Below are 13,829 nucleotides of genomic sequence, written 5' to 3' on the forward strand. Positions count from 1 at the left end.
CCTCTCGCTTGGGCGAGATGCTCGCTCGCTCAAGAGTAACGTGGGTCACCTGAGCGACTGCTCGCGTGAAGCAGCTTGGGCGAGCCTCTGCTGATCTCGCCTAGGCGAGCCTCTGTTGGTCTCGCTTGGGCGAGAAAACCAGTGCTCACCACTGTTCTCTTGTGCACATACACTCAATAGGTCACAACTGGCTCAATATTTTCATACACAGGTTCACATCAACACTAAACACATCAAAAAATGGTAAAACAGTGGCACAAACAACGCAACTCAAAAGAAAGGGCGAACCCTAGCTTCCCGTACCTGGAAGGCAAGCTAGCAAATGGTCCTTGGGTACAAACAGGGAACACAACAGCTCCTAGAGTAGATTAGTGAGCTGAAAACATAAGGAACAATATAAGACGAAGCTACCCATAACGACCTTAATTAGAACACGAAGTAACAGTGCGAAGCAAGGGAGGTATGGAATGAGAGTCAACTTACATGGAACGAATCTGACTCGAACAAGAGGGACAGAGTTCCAAGACTGAACCCTAGCGGAGTGACGACTGCGGCTCTAAGCACCAAGGGAGCAGGTTCTGAAAGTGCACAATGAATCAATTAGGCAGACTTTGGGGTGGTTTTATCCCTTGGGCCAACCCTTAGGCCCAATAGCTTAAGACAACCTTTAAAACTTTAGGACAGGAAACGGTACCTTACAAATCTTAATTAAAATTTTTTATAATATTAAATACTTAAATTTTTTAATAGAATTTTATAATTTAATTTTATCGTTAATTAAAGTGATATAATAATTATTTTTGTATTATTATTTACCTATTTACCCATCATTACATAAAAACAAAATAAAAAAATAAATTTTAAGGTCTTATTTTTTTTATAAATTTGATATCACTTTTATTGGTTAAGGGGGTCATATGATCATTTAATTTTGTAACATAAGAAACAATCCAACAAATTTAATTTAATAATAAAAATATACATATGAAAATATAAAAATTTTGTCTGAACTTTATATATCATCTTTCATGCGACTAGACAATTAGACGATTACGGATGATAAAGCGGGGCAGATCAGTGGAGTGGCGCTGGTAAAGACGCGGTAACATTTTGAACCTGTTTACCCGCAAAGCAAGTGGCGTCACATCTTCTTTCTCTCTGAACGCTGCGTCAAAGAATAACAAACGCACAGAAGAACGAAGCTCGGCGACGGCGGTCCTTTCAACGGCAACGCTCCTCTCAACGGCGGTCTCCAGCCAGCGGCGCGACCCTCCCATTTGCGGTCCACAGCCAGCGGCGCTCCTAAAGCGGTGGTCCCCAACAGCGGCGCAACCCTAGCAGCAGCCGCGGTCCTCGTCCTCCCCAGCCAGCGGCGCTCAACCCTCCCAGCGGCGCTTCCCTGACCAGTGGCGCTCCCCTCCCAGCATCTTTTACTGATTTCTATATTGCTGTTCCTTCTACTCAGTTCCCTTTAGGTTTCTCTCCAAACTAAACTCACTTCATTATTTAATTTTCATCGCTTATTTGTGAATTTCATACCAATGCCGCCTAATCAATTTGGAGGCCGAGTATGGATTTCGATTGTGAACCAAGGATAGCTTCAATTTGTTCAAGATAATGGATAAACATTGGTTGCTGTCAGTTAAATTTCTCATTAGTCACTACTTAAAAAAGAAAATTAATAACTGATGATTGAATGTAGAGTTTTTTTTTCTCCCTGGTTCTGAATCCACTTTCTTATGTTGTTCAGAGGAACTTAGATCAACTGGAATCATTATCCAAGAAACTTAAATCCATAACCGTAAGGACTTAGGTACCCTCTCAATCTATTGCTGCAACAAGGTACTCTTTGGCTATAAATCTTGATTGCTGCGCAAGTTTTTTTATCATGCCAGTAGTAGTCAATCTTGACGAATTTAGGAATTATAAAAATCTTAGATTATGTTATGGCTGTGTGTAGTGCTTTGAGTTGTTAGAACGATTTTTACTTCTTAGCCAAGCCTTATTGCCTCCAAAATTGGTGTTGGCCACTTGCATTTCCAGATTTCATTTCATTCAAATTTGATCTATCAAAAAAAGCGGGTTGGCCGCGGGCCAGTAGCTATGTGGGAGGGACCAGAATTTTCAGTCCATATTTTTCAAGTGGGCTAGCCTGGCCCACATTTTGCTGGCCAACTGCAGGGTGGGCTTAAATGGGCCGACCCGGCCTGCATTGTTGTACAAGTATTTGAATTTAATTCTATGATAATTTAGTCAAATTCTTTGAGCTTGTTACCGGAAAAGTTCTTATGCTTAATGAATGTCAATTCATTTCAATAAATTTAGTTTGAATTTGTAAGTTTCATCTGAATTTGATTGTGCAGATTGCAGTTTATTTTTCTTCAAAATCAAAATTGGAGCTTGAATCAGAAGAGTCTTGGCCGCCATGAAAACAAGGAAATTATAAATGTGGTTATAATTTCAAGCTCTTTCACATTGTTGTATTATTTCTTGTTTCATTTCTTTCGTGTATCACTTGCCGCCACCATGCCTGCGGTGCATCGGGGAAACTTCTCCAATCGCCAAACACAATTCTCCGCTCGGTATTCTCTTAGACCCTATATTAGGGTTTCAGAATCACTTCAGAACAAAAAAGTAAATGCAAACTTTTCAATTTTTGATTCAATATTTGTAATATGTTCTTATGCAGGAGGCAGAAGATAATGCAACAAAGGAAGTCCCTTCCGATTGCTTCGGGTATTTATCTATTGCCTTAGTCTTTTAGGTGTTAATACTTTCAATTTCAACTTGTGGCAATGTGTAATAATTAGAATAATTACTAAGAAGGAGAGTATTAGTGTTGACCTTGTTTATATTTGTTGTAGTTGAGAAAAGACTGGTTGAAGAGGTTCGGAAGAATGATGTGTTGATTATTGTTGGTGAAACTGGAAGTGGAAAGACTACTCGTAGGTTACATTTATCTTGTCAAGTGCTTATCACAGTGTTTCTTATAAGCTTTGTTTTCAGGATAAATGGTTTTAGGGTAGTGGATTTCACTATGCTATGTTGTTCTGTGTAGAGATTCCACAGTTTCTATTTGATGCTGGATTTTGCCGCGATGGAAGGGTTATTGGGATAACACAACCTAGACGTGTAGCTGCTGTCACTGTGGCAAAAAGAGTTGCTGAGGAGTGTGGTGTTGAGTTGGGTCAGAAGGTCGGGTATTCTGTTAGATTTGATGACACTACTTGTGGCTCAACAAGGATCAAGTACATGACAGACGGTTTGCTTTTGAGGTACTTATTTTGCATAGCATGGACTATATTTTTTCCTTTCTCGTTAAGTTTAAACTTATAAGACTTGACCAACAAAAAACAGAGTCCTTTGATTTTTCTTCTTCCTAGTATCAAAAATAGAATCTTTTAGGTGAAATTTTCCTTTTTTCTTTTTATCTGTGTGAAGTTAATGGGATTCAAGGATTTGCGATTTGGTTTACCATCCCCCCTCTTACTGAGGTGGGATTGTGGAGTTAATATGGTTATATGTTTGGAGTTGCTAATAAGGTTTTGAATTAAAGTATGTTGTTTCCCATGGTTTTATGAGAATTGTGGTGTTGATATGCATTCTATTGTGCTTACAGGGAAGCATTATTAGATCCGTATCTTTCTAAGTATTCTGTTATAATTGTTGATGAGGCACATGAGAGGACTGTTCACACTGATGTCTTGATGGGCTTGCTAAAGAAAGTACAGCTCGCTCGGTCAAGTTCTGTCGGTGATGGTCAGGGACTCAATTTTGGAAAAAAGAATTTGAAGAAAGTTATGATGTCGGAGAAAGAAAATGATCAGAGTGGCCGTTTTCATAAAATGCCTCGCCATGAGAAGTATGCTCCGTTGAAGTTAATCATCATGTCTGCAAGTCTTGATGCCCGGGCTTTCTCTGAATACTTTGGTGGTGCCAAAGCTGTTCACATCCAAGGGAGACAGTTTCCTGTTGATATATTTTATACTCGCATTGCAGAGACAGATTATTTAGATGCTTCCTTGATAACAATATTCCAGGTTTGTGGTTTATTTGGTCCATGTATTTCAATCTAATGTGATTTAACTTTTATTTTATTCTTAGATGGAGATTTTTGGATCCCAAACAATGCATTAGTCTTGCTGCATTGGTTCTGTGTATGCATTTTTTTGTATTAACAGTTTCAATATATCATGGTCATCCTGTTCTATTCTTTCTTGGTTATGGTATTTCTGGTTCATGCTTAACGTTAACATGAGGAATGGAAAATAAAGTTCATATAATTGCTGCTTAAACTTAAATTCATTTATTTCTTTGATTTTATAGATTCATTTAGAGGAGGGTCCTGGTGATATACTAGTATTTCTGACTGGGCAAGAAGAGATTGAATCTGTTGAAAGGCTTATCAATGAGAAACTCCCACAATTACCTCAAGAAAATAAGAAGCTTCTAATTGTACCTATTTTTGCTGCTCTTCCATCTGAGCAGCAAATGCGGGTCTTTGCACCAGCTCCATCTGGGTTTCGCAAGGTACACAAGCCATGCGTTTAATATATGATGCTGGTAGAATTAAATAAAATGGGAAAAAGTTTTTGATTACTTATTTCTAAAACTTTTATTTCTTTTTGAAGCAATTGCATTTCCTGTTGAAACACCTTCATTTTCTCTGATTATGTTAACAAATTTAAAGTAAAGGCTGGTTATTATTTTGAGATCCAGTAGGTTTAGGACATGGGCACATGATTTCAGATTGCTTTTTTAGTTATGCAACTTTTATGGAAGTTGTCTCGCACACATGACTTGTGTATTGATCATCTTATTCATTATTGATTAGCATAAGCAAGCAAACAGCATTATGCACTCCAAACATGATCCAGCTCCTTTGTTTCCCAACTATGCAGTAATGTCATCTTCTTGTAACATTGTCATTTACTGCTTCTCTCATTTTTACCACAATACCACTTTTACTAGCAATCATGCTTACCGTGAAGCAATTGTGTGTACCAACCAACAATATGCCATTACTGAACCCATCACCTTACAACTGCATCCACTGCAACTACTATCATCTTAGTCATCACCTCTACTACTACTGATGCTTTATATCTCTCAACAAACACTGCTTTTTCTTTAGAACTAAGTCAATTAATTGCCTTGCTATAATTCCTACAGATAAGACATTGAAAACAGAATGGTATCTCTGACTTTGTAATTTTGAACTTGAGCTCCACCTATGTAATGTGAACTTATATAGAGTTAGAAAAAACTCTTGAGATTTATATCTTATCAGGCTATTACCTTTTTTAGCTGTATTATACTTATCTCTGTTGTTTTTGAAGGTGATATTGGCAACTAATATTGCTGAGACATCAGTAACAATTCCCGGAATCAAATATGTAATTGATCCTGGATTTGTTAAAGCACGATCCTATGACCCTGGAAAAGGCATGGAATCCTTGATTATAGTGCCTACATCCAAGTCCCAGGCTCTGCAAAGAAGGTGGGGCTAGATTATGTTTGAGTCTGTTTAATGAGTAATTGTGACTTGTAAATTAATTCGGTTAATGAAAATGAAGTTTGGCTCAATTTGACTAAGGATGACTTCCTTTCGTTTTTCAGTTGAGTTTTGTAATTGATATCTCTGGTTTTCTTGAGGGAAACACAGTATTGCATGGCAAGGACTTTTTAGATTTGAATCTACCATCAATGTTTCTAGTATTTATTATTTATTTTAAATTAGTATGCTTGCAGGTGCTTGACTGCTTTAAATTTTTGTTATCGGTTAAAGTGGAAGAAAATGAATCTTTCAATATGTCTTATAAGAAAAGAATAAACCTGTGAATGTAAAGTATCAATTTTCGCTTCCCTGAAATATTTTAATTTCTGAAAATTTTTATTTAATACAATTGCTCATTCTTGAATTATGACTTATTTTATGTTTTCCCATATTAAATCTTGTTTTGTTTGTTTGAAATCATTGGTACATTTTCATAGTTAATTTCAGCTAAAATTATCTTTTGAATTTAATATATATTTGATTAATTTTACTTGAAAAGTAGTACAAATTGATTAATAACATTGCCTTTTTGGGTATTAGTGGGCGTGCAGGGCGTGAAGGACCTGGAAAATGCTTCCGACTATATCCTGAAAAAGAATTTGAGAAACTTGAGGACTCAACAATGCCAGAGATAATGCGGTGCAACCTTTCTAATGTTATTTTGCAGCTTAAGGCTCTGGGTGTTGATGACATACTAGGGTTTGATTTTATTGAGAAACCTTCAAGGTAGGAGAACCTTCCAGAATTTTATTCTGGCAGTTTGTGTGGATATTTATGTGATTCCATGTTTTGGTTGATAACTTCTCTTTATCTTGAAAAATAAAGTTATTAAAGGAGTAGCTAGATACTATTCATATACCAAAATGATATGAAAGGTATGGCATTTAAACCAAAAATTAATAAAATGTTACGTATGTTATTGCCTCTACTTTTGGGAATATATTCATCCGCTACATAAGTAATGCAGAAGAATCCAGGGACCACATCTGCCAAAAACCATTACATGGACCATGGTGAACAGAACCATATGTCTGGATGGATAGTTTTAGTTTTAAGTATTTTAATTTGTTAATTGAAGTATTTATTTTGTTTATGTAGTCTTTAGAATGGCAGCCATCATGCATCCACTATCTTGCTATAGCAGTTTTGGGGTCGTGCTGCATCAAATTGATAATTTTAGTCCATGTATTTGTTTTCACTTATGATGTCTCCATTGTGCACGTAACAATAGTACTGACCGACCACTTCTTTCTGACCAGATGAAATATAATACCGTATAAGGGATCTAGTGATCTATATTTGCATTGGCCATTATTCATTAGTGAGTCGAAATGCTTCTGATGGTGTCACTTACATTGTTCTCCAGAAATAAATTAGCGTTATTTGGGGATATTTGTATCTATATTTAAAAGTATTTTGACCTGGCAAAATGTTACTCAAAGCTTGTGCTTATCACTTGTTTGAACAGGGCAGCTATTATAAAATCATTGGAGGAGCTATTTTTGCTGGGTGCCCTAACAGATGAATGTCTACTATCTGATCCTGTAGGACATCAAATGGCTCGACTGCCGTTGGATCCCATTTATTCCAAAGCTCTTATTTTAGCTAGTGAGTTTAACTGCTTGGAGGAGATGTTGATAACTGTAGCTCTGCTGTCTGTGGAATCCATATTTTATAGTCCTCGGGACAAGTTAGAAGAGGTTTGAGGACTGAACTCCAACTGTATTCCTATTGTATTCTATTTTGATGTTATGATGAAACATAACATAAGGATGGTTAGTGATTATATATATAGTACTAGTGTATCTCTCTATTAACTACTTAACAAAATATTTATGAATATCATTTGCATGATTTGAACATACGAAGTTGACTGATGCGTGAAGGTTTTGGTCTTCATATTTTTCCATATACTTCTGTTCCCTCTTAGTATTTATCTAAAATTATTGTTTGTTGATTTCTCTCATATTTTACCAGGCAAGGACTGCAACTAAATGCTTCTCAAGTCCAGAGGGAGACCACATCACTTTGATTAATGTGTATCGAGCATCTAATGATTTCTTGGAGAAGAGATCAATGGAGATGGGTATAGCAAAGACTGAAAAAGTTTTTAGAAAATGGTGCAAAGACAATTATATTAATAGCCGGTCTCTTAGACATGCTCGTGACATTCACAAGTAATTTTATCATGTTAAGCTAAATATCAAGGATTTAATGATATTTTTTTTTACTGTAATCTAGTCCAGACATTTATGCTTTCACATTTGCAAATTACTTTTTTCAGGCAGATTAAGGGACATGTTGAACAAATGGGTCTTAATCTTTCTTCTTGTGGAGATGATATGCTTCAATTCCGCAGATGCCTAGCTGCTTCATTTTTCCTCAATGCAGCTGTAAAGCAGCCAGAGGGGACATACAGGTATCTAATTCAAGTTAGAAATTATTGGCTTTCATTCAATTCCCTCCTGTATTAGGTCAAATTCTGGCCTTTTATGTTTGAAATTCGTTTTGGGATTTTTGACTATAACTGGAATCCTTGACTGCATATGTAATTTATTTTTCTATTAAAGGTCCTTATTGCTTAGTTACGTGGCAGGGCTTTGGCAAGTGGTCAGGTGGTGCAGATCCACCCTTCTTCTGTATTATTTCGGAAAAAACCAGAGTGTGTGATATTCAACGAATTGGTCCAAACTAATAACAAGTATGTCCGAAATCTAACAAGAGTTGATTACCTATGGTTAACTGAGCTGGCTCCTCAATATTATGCCATGCAGAATTAAATTCGTCGTGGTTCCATTAAACAGGTGATTCACATTACCGATACTTTAATCCTTTTTAAGTTTGGGTAGTTTAAATACTTCTATAATGTGCAAAATTGGTGGTTTACATCCACAATTCTATGTAATCCCTTGCACTGTCTTCATTATCTGGGCTGGCCCCTATACAATTTGGGATTTGAAGCACTACATACATCTTTATTGTCTTCTACAAGTCTGTATTAACCTATAATTCACCATAGAATTGTGAATTTGCGAGTTTGATAACCATGCTAGTCCATATGGAGTTCTTCAAGCTCTAGTAGACAAAATCAGTATCAAACCATTCATAATCTTGAGGCAGCCCTTCAATAATGACAAAAGATTTTCATTTTAAGAAAATCACCATTGAAGGATCATCAAGAGTCATGGATTGAAGTACATTGCGAAGTTGCCATGCCCTTGCACTTTTTTGTTTATGAAAATATGCACCTTATCCCAAACTTGTAAGAACTGATACAAACAGGATGAGAAAGAAAGTATCTTGTTAGAGTGGATTGTATCCATGGACAACATTTGATCTTTTTCCCAAGAAATATATGTTGGATTAATTTTGTTGCTATCTTAATCTATTTCACTGTGAAACCGAAAAGCAAGATGCTAGAATCAAGCTTTGCAGAAATATTGACAAAGATAGGAGAGGAAAGAAAAAGGACATATTCACAGTCAGGTAGAGAGATGAGTCTGCAAGCAAGGGCAAAGTGGAGGATTATTTTCTGTAGGCATGGATCACTAAGCTCTTGAAACCAGATATGATAGGCCCAATACAAGTCAACAGAATAGGCCCAAAGTATGGAGGGTTTATGTGAGAAAAAATAGGAGGGAGGCAAGAATGTTGACTGCCAGAGAGAGAGAGAAGGAAATGTGAGTGGGAGTGTGTCTTTCTGTTATAGAGGCGTTAGGGAGTGAATAAGGAAAGGGGGAGAGAATATCTGGTTGTTTTCTGAGCAGAGATTCTCTCTGTAGGAGCATAGCTCTGGGGTAGAATTCCTCAATATAAATAAAGCATTGGTGTCGTCTAAGAAACACCCTGTTTCAGCAGTGGAGATTTGTGACTTTATGCCTTGTAATCTTTTTCAAATATTTTGGAAGTATCCAAATGCTGAAGTCGGCTAGCGAGCTGAAGATGTATTCTGTTATTGTGGTTTAGTTACTTATCTTCATTAGCTATCTCTTTCAGCCCCACTTAAAAGGGTTCCTTTAAACTAACTATTGCACGAGAAGTTTGTAATCTTTAGGGTGCTTATTGTAATTCTCTAAGTGAATCCATGATCACCAACAAAGGGGTTACACTTCCAACAAAGGTGGCCTGACACAGGAAATGACAATGCACCAAATGCAATGCTTGCCTCAGAAAATAACAATGGTTGGGGAGTGTACGATGGGTTCTCTATTGCTCTACGAAACAAACTAGAGACTAGTTGCTCGCCGGAGAAAATGAATGTGGCAGTTGGTGATGGTAGACGGCATCAAGTGACAGTTTTTTCACTGGACAATGAAAAAGAAATTGGATGGACACTGGAGAATGATAACATGGCAAATAATGCTTAAGAGATTGATTCATCTCTTAGCTCTTAGCTGACTCTTTATTTATGAGTCCTTACATCAAACATACAAAAGGAAGATATGAAAAGACTACACCTAGATTAAAATAGGTACCACAAAAACAACATTATAGCTTTCCCAGAGATAGACAGAAGATAACTTAACCTATTCTAATATGTTAAAACTGTTCTAAAATACACCATAACACATTTTTAACTGATGCAAAAAAAAAATTACCTAGTAAACGATGCAACCACAATTATGAGTATGGAAGACCAATCTTCTTCTTAGTACCTCCTCACTTGTAATCCATCAAGTTCTTAAGTAATTTTGGTGAATCAATTGGAACAACATCATTACCTCAATTACATGAATCTCCTCTATTTTCGAGTCACACAAGTTCAATGAACTTCAAATGAAAGACACTTTAGTAAAAAGAATATTAAAGATGGTGAAGAGAACATATGAAGAATCATGCCATTTTGACTAAACTAAAGATAAGTGAAAGGTTGAAACACCACTTGAACTCCTGAGACTTTAAGATTCTAAACAAGAGAGTATCACACACTGTCAAGAGAACTCAATGGTCTCACATTTTGTCAAAGAAATTCAATTTATTCAAAGATGTGGATGTTAAACAAGGTTACATGGATGCCTTATATAGGCAATTATGCGTTGGTCATTTTGGCTCCAAAGTTTAGATTTCAAATAAGCCTGGAAACTACTAAAAGTGGCGTACCCTGAGTCACACTTTGCATGCTCCTTGGTACACATGCTTTTTTTGCCCAATTGTCTTGCATGCCAAGTTTCAAAAATATGGTCTAGAATGTTCGAGTTGACACGCTCCTGAAGTCACACTTCCAATCCTTGGCTTGGTGTTTTCGTGCTTCACTTGATGAACTGTTGCCTCTTGAAACCAGAAACACCATCACAATTGAGGCCCAACAAGTTCTAAATTTCAATTTCAACTAAAAGAAAATACAATCAAAGTAAACAAATACTAATGTTAAGAGTTCCATGAAATATAGAAAGAAAGAAAAAAAAAATTGAGCTTGGAGACTTATAGTCATCCTTTTGTAATCCTCTCAAGTCTATGTTCCTTTTCTTTTTTGTTTTTTTATGCACTTTTCTATAAAACTACCAATGGCTTGTTCTTTTATTCCATAAGCACTTTTATGAGAAAAAAGAAATAACAGAAAATTAAATAAGCACAGAAAATGAAATAAGCTCCTCTATAAGCTAACATTAATTAATGAATAGGTTAAAAAATAAATTTTTGGGTAAGATATATGTGAGAACTTGTACAAATTATGGAGAGGCTAATGTTTTGGTTCCTCTTTTTTATTTTTTTCTTAGAAGTGTGTATAGAGAAATTTATCAAAAGAAATCCAAATTTCATTACTTGGCCTATCAGTACCTCCGCCTACTGAAGCAGCCAAGTTAGTCAAACTCTTGATTACTTAAGGGGAAACATACTGAAAAATCATTCTCTTGTTCTTGCGTTGTCCCCCTTAGCTTCATTTCTCTAAAATTACTAGTTTGATGCTTTTGATGAACACTGGTTTGTCCCATGTTCTTAGGCTGCATTTTGTTAGTGTATATGGTTTGAAAAGAAATGCTAGAACCTTCTGAGTACAACATTCTTCTATAAAGTTCATTTGGTATCAGCTAGTTTTTCTGGTTTCTTTGAGTTTTTCATTGTCTTTTACTGATGTTTTTATCAGATCTTTGGTGAGATTGGCATGCCATGTTAAATGTTTTGTTGATTTCTGTTTTTTTTCTCATCTTTAATTTAATTTGGTTTTGTGATCTTTAGTTCTTGAGAATTTCTTACACTTATGTATCTTTCCTTGCGGTGTATATAACCAAATACACCAGAGAACAGTTGCAATAGATACTTCCTCCTCATTTCTTATGCAATATTTAGAAATCAAGTTGATATACTTCCGAACATTGTCATGGTTCTGCTTTCTGCATATAGGCAAGAAAATTCGGACATCGTTAGTTTTGGACTGCTGTTGTGCTAAACAGTGCATTCTTTTTCATATATTTGGGGCTGAGATATTAGATTTCATTTTGTAGGTTACTTGATTGTCTGTTGGAACAGATCAATTCAAGCTCCCGAATTTGTGCCCCCACTGCTTGATGGATCTTTTCGTAATGACAGGTTTTGAGATTTAAGGGGATTGTCTTTGGCATTCCTTGGTATGTGGAGACGTCAATTATTCCTATAACGACAAGCACCTCTTACTGGGTTGTTGTCAAGTTATTTTCTCTTGGGCTGCAATGGTCACTAAGATCGAGGAGCAAGTCTGTGATGGTAGGGTGCACCTTACAGTTGTGACCTCATCGCATTGAAATTGTGTACAGATTTTTTTTTTTTAATGTTCATTTCTGCATCATTTTAAATTGCTCGATTTAAACTAGTACAATATGAATTGTATGATTAGCAGCCAAGTTCTTTGAATCCACTTATTTATATACACTGCACATCAATTTCTAGATGAGAGCTATTGGGTATTTCTTTATGTTTTGGGCGATGAGTGAGGGCTACTGTTATTTTCTCCCCCCATCAGCAATATTTGAGGGTTACTTAAACATCAACATTAGTATATTTTTGCTTTGTCATGTTGGTATCACCGAGTTCTCTTAATCTATCGGATAAGGACTGGTTTCATTACACGGATGCAATGTTTAGTATATTGTTTTTTAGCGTTTCTTCCTATGAGAAATTTCTGCTGTTTTAAACAGTATTTTCGCTATCAATTGCTGGTTTTTCCTCACTTTCTGCATGTGATGATAACCCGTGTCGCTCTTTCAAACGTACGCATAATACACTTTAATAAATTTCTTCTTTAAACACCACCGAGCACAAACTTATGAATTAAGCCATAAGTTAAACACAAATTTCGTAATTCCTCGGTGGTGATAAATTTAAAAACTTTCTAATTAATTCTTATTAAACTTTTATTGGGCAAAAGTAAAATAGAAATAGAAGAGATTAATGCAGGTTGTGGGTGAGCAAGCGGATCGACCGACTCTTTGCTATATGACCTGTGGATTATGTATGAGGCTTAGTGAGGCTTAGTGTTTAATGTCCAACCTAACTCGTACTTTTATAGCAAGTTATAGGCTAACTACAAGACTCACTTAGTATTGTCATCCTACTCATTAAGCCAAAACTTGTAGAACGAATATTTGTTGCAGTCAATTAATTTATTATAAGATTACAAAACGTGTAGCTTGACCTAGTTCAACCTGAGTCTACAGGCTAAGGTAAACAATTTTAACAGCCCAACCTAACCTATATTTTAAATTAGGCCGTAAGTTTTGGCTACCCAAACCCTAAGTGCACATGACAATGATCCATTTTTGTCCTAATTAAAACTCTTGAAAATCATTTCAACCTTTTCTTAAAAAAAAACATAATATAATACTTGAAAGAATGTTATTAATGTCTTCCACATCCATAACATATACTTAAAACACGTCAAAGTTTATAAAAGTAGACAAAAGTTCGTATCACTGTGAAATTAATAGCCTAATTAAAACACCACAAAAATAACAAGGACTTCCAAGACATAATAATTAATTAAATATAAACAAATGTAACATAAATATAAATGGATCAACCTAACTAGAATGGTTAAAACGGATTACCCAATCTGGATCCACTCAACCTATCACAGGTTAGCCAGTTAATGAATCAATCTAACTCGACTCATTTATTAACAAATCAAAAAAGTTTAAATCAAATCCAACCTACCATGGGTTATAGGTTAAACAAGATTATCTCAATGACTCACACTTAAATAAAACAGACCTAATTGTAATCGAATAAACATGACCAGAACACTTATACACACAAATGTATATGAATATTTGAAATGAATAAACACTAGAAATTAACA

General features: G+C 35.8%; 1 protein-coding gene across 4 annotated transcripts; it reads left to right on the forward strand.

Annotated features, from left to right (window-relative positions):
* Window positions 1-1,042: 1,042 nt before the first annotated feature.
* LOC114173628 (pre-mRNA-splicing factor ATP-dependent RNA helicase DEAH10) lies at window positions 1,043-12,543 on the forward strand. 4 transcript variants are annotated; one of them, XM_028058117.1, is made up of 15 exons: window positions 1,043-1,475; window positions 1,751-1,842; window positions 2,364-2,582; window positions 2,690-2,736; window positions 2,865-2,945; window positions 3,059-3,275; window positions 3,620-4,040; window positions 4,327-4,530; window positions 5,340-5,500; window positions 6,098-6,283; window positions 7,026-7,257; window positions 7,535-7,734; window positions 7,842-7,976; window positions 8,154-8,361; window positions 12,001-12,543. In XM_028058117.1, exons 3-14 carry the CDS (start codon window positions 2,527-2,529, stop codon window positions 8,335-8,337), a joined length of 2,124 nt encoding a protein of 707 aa, XP_027913918.1. In that variant the 5' UTR covers window positions 1,043-1,475; window positions 1,751-1,842; window positions 2,364-2,526; the 3' UTR covers window positions 8,338-8,361; window positions 12,001-12,543. The 4 variants fall into 4 exon arrangements, with proteins under 4 accessions (XP_027913918.1, XP_027913921.1, XP_027913919.1 ...); XM_028058120.1 differs by having other exon boundaries at window positions 12,086-12,543; XM_028058118.1 differs by having other exon boundaries at window positions 1,751-1,813.
* The last annotated feature ends 1,286 nt before the right edge of the window (window positions 12,544-13,829 follow it).

This window comes from Vigna unguiculata, chromosome 2 (assembly GCF_004118075.2).
Source record: "Vigna unguiculata cultivar IT97K-499-35 chromosome 2, ASM411807v1, whole genome shotgun sequence".
NCBI lineage: Eukaryota > Viridiplantae > Streptophyta > Magnoliopsida > Fabales > Fabaceae > Vigna > Vigna unguiculata.